The 18,307-nt window shown below is 41.4% G+C and overlaps 2 protein-coding genes across 5 annotated transcripts; one reads left to right on the top strand and one right to left on the bottom strand.

The window, feature by feature from the left end:
* Nucleotides 1-795: 795 nt before the first annotated feature.
* Nucleotides 796-6,475, top strand: gps2 (G protein pathway suppressor 2). The gene is made up of 11 exons (XM_040009805.1): nt 796-972; nt 1,374-1,491; nt 2,782-2,891; nt 2,989-3,101; nt 3,189-3,268; nt 3,351-3,430; nt 3,533-3,704; nt 5,006-5,083; nt 5,178-5,254; nt 5,408-5,503; nt 5,693-6,475. The coding sequence occupies exons 2-11, from the start codon at nt 1,398-1,400 to the stop codon at nt 5,783-5,785; spliced, it is 993 nt and encodes a 330-aa protein (XP_039865739.1). The 5' UTR covers nt 796-972; nt 1,374-1,397; the 3' UTR covers nt 5,786-6,475.
* LOC120720189 (eukaryotic translation initiation factor 5A-1) lies at nt 6,474-16,725 on the bottom strand. 4 transcript variants are annotated; one of them, XM_040009816.1, is made up of 6 exons: nt 16,356-16,725; nt 13,054-13,226; nt 12,504-12,608; nt 10,075-10,206; nt 9,893-9,965; nt 6,474-7,243 (listed from the first exon to the last, which is right to left on the bottom strand). In XM_040009816.1, exons 2-5 carry the CDS (start codon nt 13,219-13,221, stop codon nt 9,903-9,905), a joined length of 468 nt encoding a protein of 155 aa, XP_039865750.1. In that variant the 5' UTR covers nt 13,222-13,226; nt 16,356-16,725; the 3' UTR covers nt 6,474-7,243; nt 9,893-9,902. The 4 variants fall into 4 exon arrangements, with proteins under 4 accessions (XP_039865750.1, XP_039865749.1, XP_039865751.1 ...); XM_040009815.1 differs by lacking the exon at nt 16,356-16,725 and adding an exon at nt 14,556-14,979 and having other exon boundaries at nt 13,054-13,223; XM_040009817.1 differs by lacking the exon at nt 16,356-16,725 and adding an exon at nt 14,556-14,978 and having other exon boundaries at nt 6,475-6,839.
* Between the last annotated feature and the right edge of the window lie 1,582 nt (nt 16,726-18,307).

Below are 18,307 nucleotides of genomic sequence, written 5' to 3'. Positions count from 1 at the left end.
TTTTTCTTCTGGTTGCGTGGGTTGCTTTATCATATCAGCTTCTGTTGCTGCACTGATAATCTGACTTGCAAAGTCATGCATGTCCACGTGTATGTTTATAATTTTTATTATATGCAAGAAAGACATTTGACTCCAACATCTATTTTTCCTCCACCTGCTTTCTTTAAGTGTTACAAAAGTAGACTGGCATACAAAAAATAAACGTTGGGAAGGAAGCTCTGATGTGGCTTAGTTGGAAGGATAGGTTTTCTACTAATCAGAGAGTTGGTAGTTTGATCCCTGGCTTCTCTAGCCTACAAGTCAAAGTATGTTTAGCCAAGATACTAAATCCCAACTTGACCTCAGTGCATTTATGAAACGAAAAGTGTTTGGGTGAATGAGACTTGCAGTTAGAAAGTACTTTGATTGATCTAATAGTTAAATAGTTCTGTGTAAGTAGCAAATAACAAAGATGGTAGTATGTAATGAAAGTATTAAAACATATTTCAGACTGGGGAAAAATAAAGTGGAACATGTAATTTACTGTTGTAAGTAATGAGGAAATTACTCATGTTTTGCCAATGAAATCAAATTGGTTAGCCCACATTCGGCACAAGGAGGCTTTGGTACCTTTGGTGTTTCCTAAATCTTTCCCTTGAAAGGAAATCAAATATTTGAACTATAAAACTGTATAAGCATCAAGAAATAAAAATACGACATACACAAAACTGCTTGGAAGTTTCATTTTGCTGACGTCAACGTGAGATTCGCCGCATTGCACTTCCAAACTACAACTCCCAAAGTGCACTTCGAAGCGTGACCGCGTTCTTTGAACCGGAAATGCAACAGCATCACCGGTCTGGAAATCGCTCCGTCTGTTTATGTTTTGTGGGAGAAGTTTTGATTTTTATCTGTTTTAACCGCTCGAGTGCTATCAAGCTAAAAACCGCCAGACGGTTAGATTCTTATTAAAAGACTCACAACGAAATAAAAGTAAGCTTTTTACAGTTTTATCAGCACTGAATTCAAAGTAGACCATGTAGGATAAAATACGTAACGCAGTAAAGTGCTCTGCAGCTAGCCTCGCTAGCTAGCGTTTTTCCCCGGTTAAGTTTAAATATGTAATTTTTGTTAGGGGTTTACACATGTAAGCTACATCACTTGTTATATTAAATTACTATGCTTTCTGTTGGTGCATTTTACTCTAAATATCGTCATGTATTGCGAGGTACAGCTATCTGTGCTAACTTAGGCCGATATCGGCTAGCTAGCGAGGCCTGTGGTTGTTACACTTGTTTGAGTGAGCGTAGATGCACACTTTGATGTAGTTTAATGAACTCTAAATATTTCCTCTGACCTTGTCGATTCATTACTGACATTTTGACCCACACCAGCTGGCCCCTCCACTGCCTGTCACAATGCCCGCCCTGCTTGAGAGACCCAAGCTGTCCAACGCGATGGCCAGAGCTCTCCACAAACACATAATGAGGGAAAGAGAGCGCAAGAGACAAGGTGCTTTCTCATTTTGTGTGTGTATGTGTGTATGCGCTTTAAAAAGTATTTTAGCCCTAGTGTGTCACATCTGACACCTTTAAGGATTCTTGTAGAAATAAGCAAGCACTGTTAAGACGCTGAGCTGTGTTTGGATAGGTAATACCCCTGGTCACAATTAAATATCAGCCAACCAGAGTATGAATTGTTTTTAGCATTTAGTCAATAAAACAAATTAACTTTTCATGTTCATTCTTTGTAATTCTGTAAAATTTGACTAAGATCTGCCTCATTTAGATTCAAGTCCTATGTTTATGCATATATTCTTCAAATAATCTATCCATCCATGATTGTGATTTACTGTGTAATAATACACTCACCTGCTGGTTTGTTAGGTACAAATTTATAATCATCCAGTGCATTTACCATATCGACATGGTCAAGACGACCCACTGAAGTTCAAATTGAGCATCAGAATGAGGAAAAAATGTGATTTAAATGACTTTGCTAAAACAATTTTACAACCAAGGTGCCACTGAATGGACAACACGTCAAACCATGAAGCAGATGGGTTACAGCAGCACAGGGCACTGCTCCTATCAGCTAAGAACAGGAAAGTGAAGCTACAGTTTGCACAGGCTCACCAACATTTTGCAACAGAAGACTGACAAAAAAAACCCCAGACATTTGCTGATCTGACGAGTGTCAGTTTCTACTGCAATATTCAGATGGTAGGCTCACTTTTAGGTGTAAACGGCATAAGAGTATGATTCCATCCTGCTTTGTATCAATGGTGCAATAATATGGTGATTTTTCTCTTTGCACACGGTGGACCTCTTAGTACAAATTCAGAGTCGTCAGCCTGAGTATTGTTCATGAACATGTGCGTCTGCATGTCTCAAAACTCAAATCAAATTGAAACTGATTTCTTGAACATGACGGTGAGTTCACTGTAGTTAAACTACATCCACAGTCACCAGATCTTAATTTAATAGAGCACCTTGGGATGCGGTGGAACAAGATATTCACATCATGAATGTGCAGCAGGTGTGTGATGTGCCATGTCAACATGGACCATTTCTGAGGAACGTTTACAGCACATCGTTGAATATGTCCAGTGAAGAATTAAGACAGTTTTAAAAGAATAAAGGGGTTCAACCCTATAATAGCAAAATGTGCCCAAAAAATTGCCTGCTGAGTGTATATGTTATAGCTGTCTGCCTGCAACCTATTCTTTGGTCATAGATCTAAAAGGCAATCAAAAAAAAAGTAGCTACACTATACTCACCTTAATAAATAAACTTTTTTCAGAGGAGGAAGAGGTGGACAAAATGATGGAGCAGAAGATGAAGGAAGAGGAAGAGAGGAAGAGGACAAAAGAGATAGAGGAGAGGATGTCCTTGGAGGAAACGAAAGAACAGGTTTGAAATGTGACATTTCAGCTAGTCTGTGCTCCCAGCTTTATACAAAACAAAGTCTGTGTGTTCTTACGCCATGATTTCCTCAAATAAACATCAGGTGATGAAGATGGGGGAAAAACTTCAGGGACTACAAGAAGAGAAACATCAGCTCTTTTTACAGCTCAAGAAAGTTCTCCACGAAGAGGAGAAAAGACGAAGAAAAGAGCAGAGGTTTATATATATATATACTTCACTTAGTTTGTTGTTTTGTCAAAGGATTGTTAATTGTCGGTTAAGCTTTTTGGTCTCCCTCTTTAGTGATATTACAACTTTGACATCAGCAAGCTACCAGCAGAGTCTGCCCATGCACCCAGGACAGCACCTCCTCGGCATTCAAGGTGAGAAAAGTTCCAGGTTCTGCGCGTTGCCAGAGTCGTCATTGTTTTTCATATAGTGACATTCTCCTTTTCTCTCCTTCAGGCAATCCAGTCAGCCACAGCAGACCTGGCCCACTGCTCGGAGAAAGGAGCAAACAGCTGTTCCCAGCTGCTGTCCTCCCTGTGAGTAAAAGGAGTGTTCCAGTTAAAGAATTTATAAAATATAATACAATCTATATAATATGCTTCTTACAGTGTTTACATGTGCACGTCATCCTCTTTTAGGCACGTCATTATCAGACGCCTAGCTTCAGCTCAGGCTCCGCAGAGCACGGTCAGTTCAGCGGAGGTCAGGGGGTCCATGAGCCCTACGGAGTGGCTCAGGCTCAGCATCCTTCCAGCTACGCCCCTGGACCCTCAGTGCCAGTCAGTTTCGCAAGCAGCTCTCAGATCAGAGGTAAGATGAGATAAGATTTCTTTGCTGTCAGTGTGTACAGTGGTACAGTAAAATTTTGGGTAATGTGTCACAGTGACATGACTTACATATTTTATCATATACACGATAAAAAAAAAACTGTATAAGACAGGAAGAAACAGGAAACGAGGGAGTGAAATAAGATGCAGTGCCATAGGGCACCAGGTCAAAAATGATTACAAAAAAATAATAATAATAAACACGGATGGATTGATGGATGGTGATGTGCATCACAGTACACAAACACAAACATGCGTTATACACTAGTTGTAATTGTGTAAGAGGTCATTTTGTCCTTTAATGTTCAAACAATGTTCTCTAGTGGCACAGTGAACACACAAAGAAATGAATTATCAGCATCATGTGTGCGATTCCTCCGTCTTTACTTGGATTTCAGGGGTTGACATAGAAATCAATCTGAGCCGGTTGCAGGCTGCTGTGTCAGGCTGGGCTTGTTGAAATATAGTTGGGCAGTCGAGACGGAGGGCATAGCCTCTATTCAAAGGCTAAGGAAGGCATTCTAGTAGTTTTAAGGCTATATCCTTATCAGAGTCTTGACAGTAATAAGCGTGATGCACATAAATATAGCTAAAGTTAAACTAATATATGTAATTGTTTGAGTCCATATATGGTTCAGAGAACATTATGTGTGTGAGTGTGTGACCTCAGGTAAGCAGTGGATCATGTATGTGTGTGTCTGTGTGTAGTCTGAGTCATCGAGCTTCATTCTGGGCCTTCGTCAGAGCCCTGTGGATGTTTGAATTTGAAAAGAAAGGGACGACTGTCCAACCAATCAGAAGTTAGAAACAGTGCTGGTATTTTAATATGTGTTCATTGGCGTAAAGAGAAATGCTTTTGATGAGCAAGATGCATGTTTTAGTAGGCTGAGCCCATCTCAGCCCACAGGTGCCGCCAGTCTTTGCTGATTTTCATTGACATAGACGTGTACATCGTGTTTATACAAATAACTATGAAATCATTTCTCGCACAGTTTGAAACTCTCCTCTCAAACAGTCTAAGCGCAAAACTGTCAGTCCAGCCGACAGCTTTCGTTTGATCAAAGCGCCCTGATTTCAGCCGAAAAATAAAATCCCCCACTGAGTGCGAAGTCATTTTTCTTTAAGCTTGTATTTTTCAAGTGTGGATGCACCGTGGAGTTGGCGGTATGCTATTTAGATGCTGCCGTGGCGTCAGTAATGTCAGAAACCCGCTGATTGATCATTAAAACAATCAGATCACAGTGAGATGTATTGATTGTAATGACTTTGCCTTTTTCCCCACAGGCGCATCTGCATTTCAAGCAATGCAGTACCTCCCTCACCAGCAGGCTGGTTACCCTGTTCACTTCACCTCCCAGCAAGGTGGGTTTCACTGCTGTAAATTATACCTATGTCTAATTCCACGATCTACATAAAATTCAGAGGAGTTGTAAAGTAACCTGACCATCTTCTGCAGGATACATCCCTGGAGCAGGAATACCCCTGCAGAAGCAGCTGGAACATGCTAACCAACAGTCGGGCTTTACTGACGCAGTAAGACCGTTTCAGCTTTAGATGCTGCGAAGCAGAAACAGCAGATGTTGCTGGAATATTAGACAAACACAAAAATAAACTCTGTGACATGTGATCGTCTAAATAATAGACGTTATCCGTTAGCTGACCACAGTTTTCCTTCCGTTATGTCAGAGTGGTTTGAGGCCCATGCACCCCCCAGCCATGCATCCTTCCACCCCAGGTCTGCTGCCCACATCATCGATGGCGGTCCAGATCCCTACTGCAAAGGTGAACCCCCAAAACACACACCATTTGTTTTTAATCCTGTGTTATGTGGCCAAGTAACTTGTATATTGCTTGTTTTTCTTGTAAATATATTCAGTATAAGTAAAGTCCGAGCTGCTACAGTGTGTTTATGTTCATTAATGTTCTGCTTCTTGTCTTTCTTGTTATCATGGTTCCTCTTTCCTTCCCTAGGCTCCGTTCCAGAGCTCTCCCCAGAGCGCTCCCCGTCATAGCTTCCTGCCCCACAGCCAAAGCGGGCAGAGGTTTTACCACCACGGCAAGTAGATGATCAAACTCACCGGTGCTCAGATTTCAGAAGTCCACTCAAGATTTTGGCGATCCTGTTGGCGCTTAAATAGCTTTCTTTTTCTTTCTTTTTTTGTAAGTAGGTTGGATTATGCCTTATGATCTGTTTTATTCCTTGTATAGTTTTTTTAGCTTTGTTTTAATGTTGTTAATAAGCTACTAAGCAGCTCTTCAACATATGTGCTCTGAGCTTCAGACTCATATTTTACTTCAATTAATGTTGTTATTTTACTTGCACTGTGAAGCCATCATCGAGGTGCTTATGTGCGTTTAACTGTTAGTAACACTGATAAAAGCCAGACTACACGGTCCAGAGCCGGTCCTTCATATTCACAGTGACACCAGGGGCGTGTCCAGTGTGTCTGGAGTTCCTTTGCTCACCATCAAGTAGCAGGAAGTGGAAGAGAACGTGTACAGTATTTGGATTTAATTGATGTTTCTGATTTGTCTCTCTCTCACACACACAAACACACACATTGATGAACACTACTACAGATTAACTGAAAGATTGTTTCAATGTGTTACAATTGTTTCAATGTGTGTAAGAGAGCCATTTTCTGCCTCAAGTTTTTCCCATCATCCCTCACAGCTTCAATCAGGTTTAGGTCTGGTCTAATTTTTTTAAGCTTTTGCTTAAATGTTGTTAAATAAACAATAAGCAACAGCCAACAGTTTGTGTCGTCTTTATTTGTTTTGGCCAAGAAGACATTCTGCACAGTTTGGACTGGCTGCATGAACACAAAGTAAGGACACCAAACCGCCACGACTCGTCCGCCTCCGAATCACTGCTCACAGTTTGAGAGTACGACAAATAATACTCCAAACAGTGAAGTGAAACGTTTTGGCCAGCGGACTTTAAAACAGAAAAAAGAATTTCTCCTTGAAGAGGATTGGTTTCTTGTCTCTCTTTGACACGTCTCTTTAAACCTTTAGACAAAAACACGCTGAACCTTGGTGTGCCATGTCGGTAAAAACCCAAACTAATGATGGTATGACGGCAGAAGGAGGGGGCGGGGCTTGTAGGGGCCCGGTGCTGAAATGGTGACATACAGAAATACAAAATCAAGGCATGTATTTACTCCTGTATGGTACACGCTCAGCAAGCCTCAACAGAACAATGCAGGTGTGGAGTTGAAGCCCTTTATAAATCGGGGACAAATAATAATAGTCATGACTTTAACAGCTTGTAAGTAGCTACTCAATCATACACCACCTCCATCTTTTGTGAGACCTACCACTACGCCTGGACACGTGTATGTACATGGAGTATGTTTTTGTTTTTTTTAACTGTTTGACATTTCCAATGATTTATTAACTAATTGAACCCGAAGCAGGGACAGAAAACTGAGAGGGAGAGAGTATGAAAAACAAAGAGGGAGAATAACTGACGAGGCAATATCCCCTCCTTTCCCCAGGTCCAGTGCATCTCGATTACCCCTGAAACAGAATTGGAAGAAGGGAGGGAGGAATGAGAAGAAAGATGAAAGGAGAAGTCAGGAAGGAAGATGCTTAAGAAAAATAAATATATATATATATATATCTGTCCTTAGAGATGTACTTTAATGAGATGGTTTAACTGGCCTCTGCAGAGGAAACATTGCACAGATAACAGTGACTTTATTCTACAGCCCACAGTGTGGAGGCGAATTACAGGAAAGAAAGTGCATAAACAGGTTTGACCCGACAATTACAACAGGGCTGCGAGCTGCTTCTTAAGAAACACAGGAAGTAACAGGCTGTAAAATAAAGTGTAACCCACAGGAAAAAAGATAAACACTGATCAAATATTACAATATTAACTTTCAGCTTTTCATTTATATTTATACATAAGAATGATACACATGCTCTTAATAGTGTTACTGTGAAACACAAGTTTGACAAACTTGTATATGTTTTCCTCGGGTTTGTGGTGTTTTCTATCCATCTAGATGGTTCTGGCATGAGTTGCCCAGTTCTGACTGTAGAGATAACCTGAATGTGATGATCATAGTGCCAAAATAATGTATTTACATAACCAAGAAGTAAAGTATCTGAACAGAAATTATGACCTGGCTGTGAGTAAAAAAAAAAAAGTCCACAAGCCTCGACGTGAGCAGTTTAATGTAGGGACTATTTTCTTTCTGAGGTTTCCATTTGAATCCTGCGACCCACGAAGCATGCTGTGTTTGCAGTCAAACCTGATCACGGTGTGACGACGACAACATGCTGATGTTTCCACGAAGAATGGAGTTCCCTTATTCCAAAGCAAGAATGCAGATCATATTACTGCGGTGAAGCAGCTTAGTGTCTGCTTTGTTTTTTGCTACAAGGTGGCCGTGTAGACACCGCTACACAAAGTCTACTCCACGCACACAGATAATTATTATTCATTTTATTTTAATATCAACACTTTTATATCAGTTACATTTCTCTACAAGTACATTCTGTCTTGTTGCATGGTGAACTTCGCTTGGCTGGACTGTTAAAACTGATACTGATACTTGATGCTTTAAAAATCCGATATTTCAATATATCGACCTTTTTTTTTTTAATTTCACCCACACGAAACATGTTGTGGTGTTTGTAGCTTTTAGTTTATCAATGTAGGTTTTTTTTTTTTTTAAGTTTATTGACTTGTTTACGCTTTGCCCAACTCTGCTCGAATCAGCTGCTTGTACTATGCTGCATCCCACAGTGCCCTCTGCTGGACAAACTTTGCAGCATCAACATTCGCAACATGGTTGCAGAGTGTTTCTCCCATCTCTGTTTTACTTTTACTCATAGCAATATAACTAATAATGGCTGATAAAATACCAGCATATCACCATAATACCAATAAATCAGTCAGCCTGTAGTTGCGAGCACCGCTTTTGTGCTGTCCCAGTGTTAGCATTAAAAACCCTGTGATGTAATTGCCTCATTGTTTTATCTGTTAGCTCAGCAGGAAAATAAATCAACCACTGAGTCAGAAATCAGGAGTTCAATTTATCCTCAGTGTGTCAAAATGTTGACAAGGAAAGAAAGAATGCAGATAGCTAATTAGCCAATTATTAATAACTGCATCAACACAAGAAGAAATCTGCCAGTCATGCATTGCTTTATAGATTTTACAAGCTGTAGTTGCCTAGGTAACATAAGGTATTTATTACCAGGATATATGTCAACCAACAGTATCCTGTAGCTCAACAGCTTGCTATGACAAGCTAGCAGTGGGCAACTTCTGACAGCTAAGCCAGGAGGATCGGTGTTTACAAGGGGCCATTAGTTCGAGCCTCTCGCCTCAGGTACAGCCACATGTCCTTCTGCACAGCACGGTTGTAGTTCGAGAGAAACAAAATAGTTCCTACACGAAACTGCTCACAGCAAGGTAATACGATTTTTTTTTCTTTCCATCAATGGTGTGTGTTAGGGGACGTAACACAGTGTCATGGATGGGGCATTTAGTTCCACTGTACGATATTTCCAAAACCAGCCAACTCATGCTTAAACAGTCTAGATTCATAAACAGCACTACCGGTGGAAACACATATTTGATTTGGGGGTGAACTGTTTCTTTAAAGGGGTAGGCAAATCCACCAGGTCACCCTGCTCTGCACCCACCACCTTATACAGTATTAAATTTGAAAGAAATTTGCAGAATTTGTAACATTTTGTCATCTGACATCACTAATATATCCAGTCCAAACAAGTATATACACAAAAACACGCATTCATATTTAAAAACATGGATATTTCCAGTATAGTGCATATTCGTAATTGTAAATAATTGTAAATAAGGTCATATTTATTTATTTTCAATAATAGCAAAGGCCAAATCTGTACAGCAAACCTCAGCCTCGGATCTTGATGTCCAGAGTTGCCTTCCCCTTGCTCCACTCATGTACAACATCTGTGCATGACTTCACACACACATCGCACTAGCATGGCGCATGCTGGTGGTGCGTGGTGTAATGACCGAACTCACGCACATACATAATTTTACATGAGACACACTCACAAGCGCAGACACACACACACTTGTCTTCAGGCAGGCTGGGGTCAGGGCGGCGGTTGCGGGAGGAGTTAGAGAACAGCTGCGTGCTGCCACAGCCGCAGCTCTGCATTTACCTGCACGGGCTTATTTCCCCAAGGCTTTGATGCCAATCGCAGCTTCTTCATCCATTGCATTTAGAACGGTGATCTGAAAGAGCAGAAGTTCTTATGTAAAGTGCGATCATTTAAATTCGCAACGAGGCAGCCGGGGAAGCTGTCCGGTATCAGGCGCGGGAGAAAAAGGCAACAGTGCTCACCAGGATCTCCTCTCCGGCTTCATGCTTGCTCTCTATCTCCTTTCCCAGGTCTCCCTCTGGGATCTTCAGGTCCTCTCTCACCTCTCCACTGTCCTGGAGCAGGGACAGGTAGCCATCCTGGATCCCGATCAGCTGACAGAGGGCAACAACAAAAAAAACAGTGAAAAAAAGAGACAGAAGACTCTAAATGAATTCGGATCTTTAACCACAGCGAGACTTTATCATCTTCATCTTTCTGTTCCTTAATTAATTAACTGTAGTTTTGTTGTTAGTTTGTAAGCTTGAGTGTACTGCTGCACACAACATGGTTTAATTCAGCATATCTGATCAACAGCGGCAGCACTCGATACTCTCTCTGCTCTCTGCACAAATATCATGTAACCTAGTTTCCATCGGTACGTGATGGGTTTGAGGTAAAAAAAGAAGGTTTAAGTCTACATTTGGGGAATCATTAGAACATGAAAAAATGTTTATTTATTTATTTTACATTATCTATAATTTTCCTCTCCCTCGACTCTATAGAGAAACACCTGACTCTGATATATGCTCTCCTGTATTCATCTTCACCTGGTGCTGAGCATGGCTGCTGGATACTGAATGTCTAAAATTACAACTCAAATGTCTTTTTGACCACCGATAAAATAACACAGAACAAATAAATGAACTAAACAAACCACAGCTCGTCAGGGTGCGAGTAAAAGCTGATTAACTGCCCATCCTGAGCACTGGGAGAGACTGAGCCGAAACTGTAAAGCTGCTGCTGCAGAACCAAAGCAACATGCTGAAAGATGCTAAATAGCTCCATAGTGCATACAAGACATTAGTCAGTGCATTGTGCAAGAAAGTTTTCACAGGACTATGTAGCCCAGCGGCGCAATCATCACTGCACTCTTACTACTTCCATAAGGAATTAAGAGGGTAACAAGCATCGGATGCTGATGATGAAATGCACTTGATTAACTGAGCGTCAGCAAGTTTGAGAGCTTCTATAAAAGCAGACGTTTTCACAATTTGCAGATTTAGAGCATTTAGGTGTGTGGTAACACAAAACCACAGCCGTCTCAGGAGTGCACATTCTGGGAAATTTAGCCAATAGTCAGCACTAAAGTCAAACGTGAGGACATCCGTCTGACAGCTACAGCTAACCTGGGTCATACAGCACAACAACGATCCTAAGCATTTAAATCTACAACAGAATGAGTGAAAAAGAAAATAACTAAGGTCAAAGTTCACATCCAAACCTGACTGAAATACTGGAGGCTCACAAATGTGAAAGAACTGAAGGAATGTTTTATAGAAGAGAAAATTCCTCTGCAGTGATGTGAAAGACTAATAAAATCGTACAGACGAGCTGTTTCTACAAGCTATTGAATCACAGGGTGCACTTCAGGGACTACTGGGAAAACTTCCTGTGTTGCAGGTGGATACCCAGATTAAACACGGCCAAAGTTTAAGTAAGGAGGTCAATATAAGGACAAGTAATCCATGTGAGCCACTGGATCACATGCTTTTCAAACCTTCTGTTTGCGAGTCACAGCCAATCAGAAAAGAAGATTTTTTTAAACGAGAGAGGCACTAAAACGACACCGTAGGAGAGTATAAGATGAAAAGGGATTAATGTAAACTCTCAGGAATGCAAAGCTACTACAGCAGAATCCAAGAATTAAAACGTTTTTGTGGAAATGAGCTTAACGGGTTTTAATTTTTGGGGGATTTCTAAACTGGGTCTTTTTCCCCAGTCCACACTTTGGCTTGTCACAGCAGGTAAAGCAAAAGTGTTACTGCTAACATTATTGATGGCCTGGTTCTATTTTTAGACACCGGGAGGTCACGACTGTATCAGTGAACCAGCACCCTGAAACTGAAACAACTACAGCAAATTCTGCCTCTTCTCTCTTCGATACATCCATGCGGCGCCTCCTTGCTTTCAAATGCGCGGCTGCGTAATAAAGCCGCGGGGTTCTGTTTTCCTTCCGTGCGCTCATGAAAGATTAACAGGATATTAAAAGACGTCATTAACGGCAGCATCTCCTCTTTCCCTACTCCGCGTCCACGTCTTGCAAATCTTCCCTCCTCCTTTTCTCGGGAAGCAATTGCTACCTAACTGCCGACTGTCCTCGAGCAGCCGGAAAAATTCTATCAGAAAATCTTGTGCTTATTAAACAGCGACACGTATATTTGTGGTTATTGCTGTGCTGTCAAAGGCGGGGACGTTGATTTTCCCGGTGATGACAAATAACGCATTCCTAATGATCAAATCAAAGCTTTCACAGAGGCGAGGAGAAGGAAAGGCTCGATTTCTAATGTCACGCGAACGTTAACTCAGCGTGACAGAGACGTCTTATCAAAGACGTCGCTTTGAGCGACTTCATTGTGGGAGCTGCAGAATTACTTCTACCAGCATGGGAGCCGCAGCATCTGTGTCTCACCTGGTAATCCATTCTCTTGATGTTGGGGACGTCCATGTTGTGAGTGGAGGGACAAATATCTTCATACTTCTTACCAGAGAATATGTCGATGCCAACCAAGTGCACCTGCGCACACAAACACACACAGGATGAACAATCTCCTTTCTAATGGGCGTGCAAAGAGAGCACTTCAGCTACCTGCTATCCTCTGAAATGCATGATTTGCTAGAAATAATATTTCCAAGTTTAGTACATGTAATTTCCCAAGTACTTGAAGAGTTGAAAGCTACAACCCTGATGAGGCACAATGTTTTTGAACAGGCTGAAAGCGTCAGTTCATATGCATTAATATTAGTGACCATGACCTCGCAGTGCTAATTCACCGACTCTCATCGCTAATTCTCCCTCAGCTGAAGCTCCAATGGAAATTATTTCAGAACTGCGTTTATACTGTGTCCAGATTGGAGAAGACCTTTTTTTTTTTATTACAGTCATTATTCTTATTTTGCAGATAGATGTGTCCCGGCATGAAGATCCCCTGTGTAATTCTGTACATCAGGAATTTACCGACCTTGGCGTGGCCGTGCTTGCCAGTCTTGGAGGTGGACATCTCAACAATCTTGCAGGGTCGGCCTTTCAGGACAACAAAGCCGTTTTTGCGCAGGGCAGAACACTGCATGGGGTAGGTGGCGGATGCCCCAGCATCACCAGTCTGGAAATCCAGCTCTGCATCTGCCATGCCTGCTGCAGAGGCCAAAAAAAAGGAGAGTAAGGAGGTGTGTGTACTTAGCATTTCAGCTAAAACTGAATCCAGTTTTAATCTTTACCAGCTTAACCGGTCCTACCAACACTAACAGCTAGAAGTGGGCGGATTGGTCCAAGTATCGGTGCTGGTATCGGTATCAGATCGATACAAGGATGACAGGATCAATAGTTTGTTTCTGTCTGTAGTGTTTGTGTGAATTGTGGGTTTTTTTTTGTTTGTGTGTTTGTTTTTTGGAGTGTGTGTGGTGGGGTATACTTCAAACATGATTATGAATAATGCCTGAATCTTTTAGTGCTGACTGTCATGTCTATTTTATTTGAGCCTATAGCGCATTTAAACAACGGAAGTTGACCCAAAGTGCAAAATGCGTATGATCCAAACCTCATTTACGCACAATTTCTTACGTTTAGCTCACGAATCCGAACATTTTAACTTTGGGAAATCTTTCTGTGCGTACAAATGTCTAAAACTACTCCTCTCGCATTTGAAATCCATAAGTAAATCAAAGAGGCGTCTCCGTAGGGTGACTTATTAAATCCGCTCGTTGTGAAGCAAAATAAAAAAATGTTTCGGTAAGTCACACCCCAGGTGGTAAAAGTCTGTGTGCTCACTCCGCAGTGTACTGCGGCCTAGAGCTCACAGGACGTGCCACGGCCCGTCGGCTGCAACGTCGCTGTACCCCCCGTATTCATGCGCACTGGCGGCTGCACTCTGGCCGAGGCCCTCCAGATGAAGGCGGACAGACCGCATTTTATGACCCTTAAACCCTCCGCACCATTAAGGAAAGCTTCTGCATCACAGTGGCGCCGGGAGCCCACACGCCCACAGACGTGGGAATTTGACTGAATGTTGTGCCTGTACCTCACAGTAATGACTAAGCTAATACCATGGCTACAGCAGCAGTCCGAGCAGATGATGCCTGCGAGTTTTTCGCAAAGTTTGTGCGCTGACTGTGAGAGTTCACAGAGGCGGTGCCAGAGTCTGCTCTCATTGACAATTTCAGCAGTGCCTTTTTTTAGGATTTGAAGAGCAAAATAAATTATAATGATAATGGCGAAACGGCTATGTTTCGCTCCCCCCCCAAACAAGAAACAGGGAGAAAAGCGTCAGTGTAACCAGACTGTAGCAGGATGTGATGGGTTAGCGGAGGGTGTGCTGGAGCTCTGGGTAATTAGGCTGCTGCTGGCAGCCTGAGGTTGGGGTTAAAGGGACTATAACAGGGCTTCGGACGGACATGTGCACAGGATAACTGAACTGCTCAGGCGCAAACACGCCCCGTCTATAGGATGTTTTGATTAGGAACTCACCCTAGTGATAATGGGTCTCCTCTCCTGTCTCACTTGTCAGCCTTTCTCCCCTTATTCCTCCTCCTCCTCCTCTTTTGCCTCTCAGTGTCCGTGCTAACGGGTCGTCTGGCCCGGAGCCTGTTTCCTCCTTGGTGGCTCGTTTGCGATGTCCCCAACTGTCTCTCTTTTTTTCCTCCAAACAAACAAACAAAAAGCTATTCGCTACCTCCTTTATTCCGCTTTCATCCCGGGTCTTTTAGCACACCTGTCCTGTCCCAGAGAGCAGTTTACCTCGTAAAGAGGTACACCGCCGCTAAACTCAGCCGCCTGGCCCAAAAGAATCAGAGCCCTAAACCCCGCTATGTATGTGCTGGCTGTACCCTGCACTCCACCTTCTCCGTCTCTTCCCTCATCCAGCTCCCCACCACTGTCAGGGCATGGGAAAAAAGAAGTCTAAACTGCCCGCTTCCCTTTGGAACTATCAAAATAAAATCCCCATCCATGTTATTGCGTCTTTATTGCGCAGTTGTGACCGCTTTTCCAGGGTTTTAAAAAAATAAAATACAGCCTGAAGTTTTTTTTTTATGTGATTCTAATGTTTGCAGATGGAGAGAGGGCAAAGGGAGGGCTCGTTATCCCAGTAACGTTAGCTAGCACTGGTTAATTAGTTACATGCAGTTAGAATAGAGTGTATACTGCAGTGTAGCTACAGTGTAGCACATTCAATGCAATGTCTACAGTATTTATGGCAATACACTGACATTTCACATCACTGCGTGAGCAAGCCTTCTTGATAGGAAAAATATATAAATAAATAAATAAATAATAATAATAATAATAATAATAATAATAATAATAATAATAATAAATAAGACAGGGTACACTTTAAAACTAGATCTGTTAGAGATCTACTGTGGGCTCACTGTAAATGTACTGTCTGATGTGCAGAAGTCTAAAGCCACCCCTCATTTCTTTATATTTTGCTTCCAGTGAGCCACACTCTTTGAACACACCTTAAAAGTGGTCTTGAGCAAAAGTTCTCCCGACTCTCTGAAGGTCTTTTCTCTTTGGACACTGGATGCTTTTTCATTCATTTTCAGAGGAGTGTTTTTGTTCTTGTTGTTAAGCCACTTCACACTGACCTAATCATTCAGGCATAAAAAGGCACCCAAGCAGCCTGTAACAAAAACAGAATTTATTTTTAGCTCCACAAAATCGATGTGTTCTTAAAAAATGGAGGAAAATGAACAAGTGGAGGTCAAAAGAAGAAATGGGCTGGAAAAAAACTGTCTCCCACAAGTGACAGTACTTATATGTGCTGTATTACCCTGTATATTTGTATGCGTTTCAATAAATCACTCCAACTATTTCCCATTTGTCTAGTCAAAATACAAAGAAATGAGGGGTTGCACAAGACGTCTAAGCAGCACTGTGTATACTGCTACAGATACACAATCACACAGAATAATATGACACTGATTTTTATAGAGTGTGAATTGACCAGATTTTGAACCCTTTTTTTTCATTTTCTGCTTCTCAATAAAACACGAAAGCTGTCTGTGCCCCAGTACTACAATACTACAATTCAACACTACAAATAATATAACTGCTCGTTAAAACGCAAAACCACGTCTCCTTTCATTATTACAATAACATGCTTTTATACTAAAGGGGAAGTTTTGACTTTTCCGGTCTTTCTCTGGCTAATTTATAGCGGCTTGATGCTACTTTCCAATGTCCACGAAACCTCGACAATTGGATGTATTCTGCGCATGCGTAGCTTTTCTAGCGCAGCGTGCATTCAGTCCTGCTCTTATTTACCTTGCCCGGTGGGGTGTAGTTCGTAAACGCTACGACCAATGTGTGTACCAAGGATTTTACAGCAGTTTTCAGAGTGCAATTTTTTTTTTCCCAATAGCAGAAATTATTCCTTAAAACTACCATCTGTTAAATTCCTGTTCCAGAGCTGCAGTGCGTTCAGTAGAGCCCACCTGATACACTGTCCAGAAAATACAGTTACATAGAAAAGGTTGCATACAGGACCTTAAACAGGATACAAGTATATCCCCTTATAATTTAACCCGGATCACTGAAAACATTCTTAATCCACAGAGTCAGTGCCGCCATCCTGCCAGTGTGCCTCTCTGCATCCTGCAGTTCCCTCTGTTACTAATTATTACTCTTCTCATTAGCTTCTTTTCTCTGTCCAGAGACCCATGGCATCTGCTTATCCAGCGAACTATCTCGTTGAACTTGGCAGTTCTTGGAGCTGCTGGGTTAAATTTAGTGCTGTGAAATTAGAGTCCTATGACCTATGAGGGCTGCAGTTAAAGGTATACTGCAGCTTAACCCCCAAATTAAAAGGCTCTTATTGTTGCCCCTTTTTAACTTCATGGAAAGTCACAGCAACCTACACATCAAGGCAACAGTCCTCAAACGGGGAAAATACATGTATGGGTAAAAAAATGACTATCGAACCCTTGAAGAGAGCTCATCCACCAATCAAGTACAATTTTAAAGTTGATCCTTGGCCAGGTTTTATTTGGTAGAGGTGGGTGGATTGATCCAAATATCGAGAGCATCGATACCAATGCTGATGTTGGTGCTTGAGCAATACTGGCACGATATGACCAATAGTTTGTTTCTCTAATCTAAGTTCAGTATGTAGCCCACAGAACATTGCTCTGTGAAAAATCCCTGAACCTTTTTATGTTCACTGTCACATCTATTTTATTTATAGCACACTTAAACAACAGAAGCTGACCCAAGGCGCACATTTACATTCCAGGTCTCCAGGTCCAGGAATATGATATTGTCTGGTGCACAGACTATCTATGTTGGCTTATTTTTTTTAAACATGGATACATAACTGGACAAACATTTATACCAGGTCATGTAATACACAGGCATTTAAATGAATGAAAAACACTTAAGACTCTTTATTGTCATTGTGCAAGCATAACAATATTACACGTATACTGCCTCACATAGCGCACAAATTTAAATAACAGATAAATATACTAACCAAAAAAGGTACAAAAGAAGTGTATATATAAGGAGTACATACATATATATGCATTTATCAAGATCTGCTCCTTTTTCATAATAAAAAGTGAAACCTTAATGAATACTTTCAGCCTGGTTTACTGTCGCCTTCATTGACAAAAATGAAGACAAGGCTTCGTTAAAACACAGAGAGACAGCGCTGAGTGGAACATTACCTATAGTCATGCAATTTGTTTTTAAACAGATGACTGAAGTTATGATGTACTTTTTTTTAAAAATGCTGTGATAATTTACAACAGTCCCTGGCTTGCCGAAGATAAGGATTCATCGCAGGTCAGGATTAAACATTTAAACTGTTTAGGTTGGCTCACCTTCATGTAAAATGTTTATTTCTGTTAAACTAATGTAAAAACCATCTGTAACCTATTTTTCTAGCTCACTACTAGAAAACTTAACGCCTGTAACTCCAACAAACACAACGTAGTTGAATGGTACCAGGCTTCTACAGACAGTGGATGTCTATGTCTTGAGTTTGAATATCTTGAAAAAAAGTCTTTTCGACTTTATGACAGAAAGAAATTTCAAACCGCTGAGATACATAATAGAGACCCATGGACAACCCCCAGAGAAAATGTTAAACTGACTGCCCAGTTTTTCTGCAGAGCGTTAAATTCCTGCAACAACTACCACTCTAGGTAAACTCAAGGTACCTGCTACTTCACCACTGCTCTGGTTAATCCTGTATACCAGTCTTTAAACTTATAAGC

The sequence above is a fragment of the Simochromis diagramma genome, unplaced genomic scaffold (genome assembly GCF_900408965.1).
Source record: "Simochromis diagramma unplaced genomic scaffold, fSimDia1.1 OVJJ01000274.1, whole genome shotgun sequence".
In the NCBI taxonomy this organism is placed as follows: domain Eukaryota; kingdom Metazoa; phylum Chordata; class Actinopteri; order Cichliformes; family Cichlidae; genus Simochromis; species Simochromis diagramma.
Note: the sequence above shows the minus strand (reverse complement) of the source record. Positions and strands in the feature narration are given on the sequence as shown.

Coding starts and splice junctions, on each gene's coding strand:
- LOC120720189 (XM_040009816.1), bottom strand. CDS start 13,221: ATGGCAGATGCAGAGCTGGATTTCCAGACTGGTGATGCTGGGGCATCC. Junction 12,609..13,053: donor GCAAGCACGGCCACGCCAAG/GTCGGTAAATTC, acceptor TTGTGTGCGCAG/GTGCACTTGGTTGGCATCGA. Junction 9,966..10,074: donor AAGCCGGAGAGGAGATCCTG/GTGAGCACTGTT, acceptor CTGCTCTTTCAG/ATCACCGTTCTAAATGCAAT.
- gps2 (XM_040009805.1), top strand. CDS start 1,398: ATGCCCGCCCTGCTTGAGAGACCCAAGCTGTCCAACGCGATGGCCAGA. Junction 2,892..2,988: donor TGGAGGAAACGAAAGAACAG/GTTTGAAATGTG, acceptor AATAAACATCAG/GTGATGAAGATGGGGGAAAA. Junction 5,255..5,407: donor AGTCGGGCTTTACTGACGCA/GTAAGACCGTTT, acceptor CCGTTATGTCAG/AGTGGTTTGAGGCCCATGCA.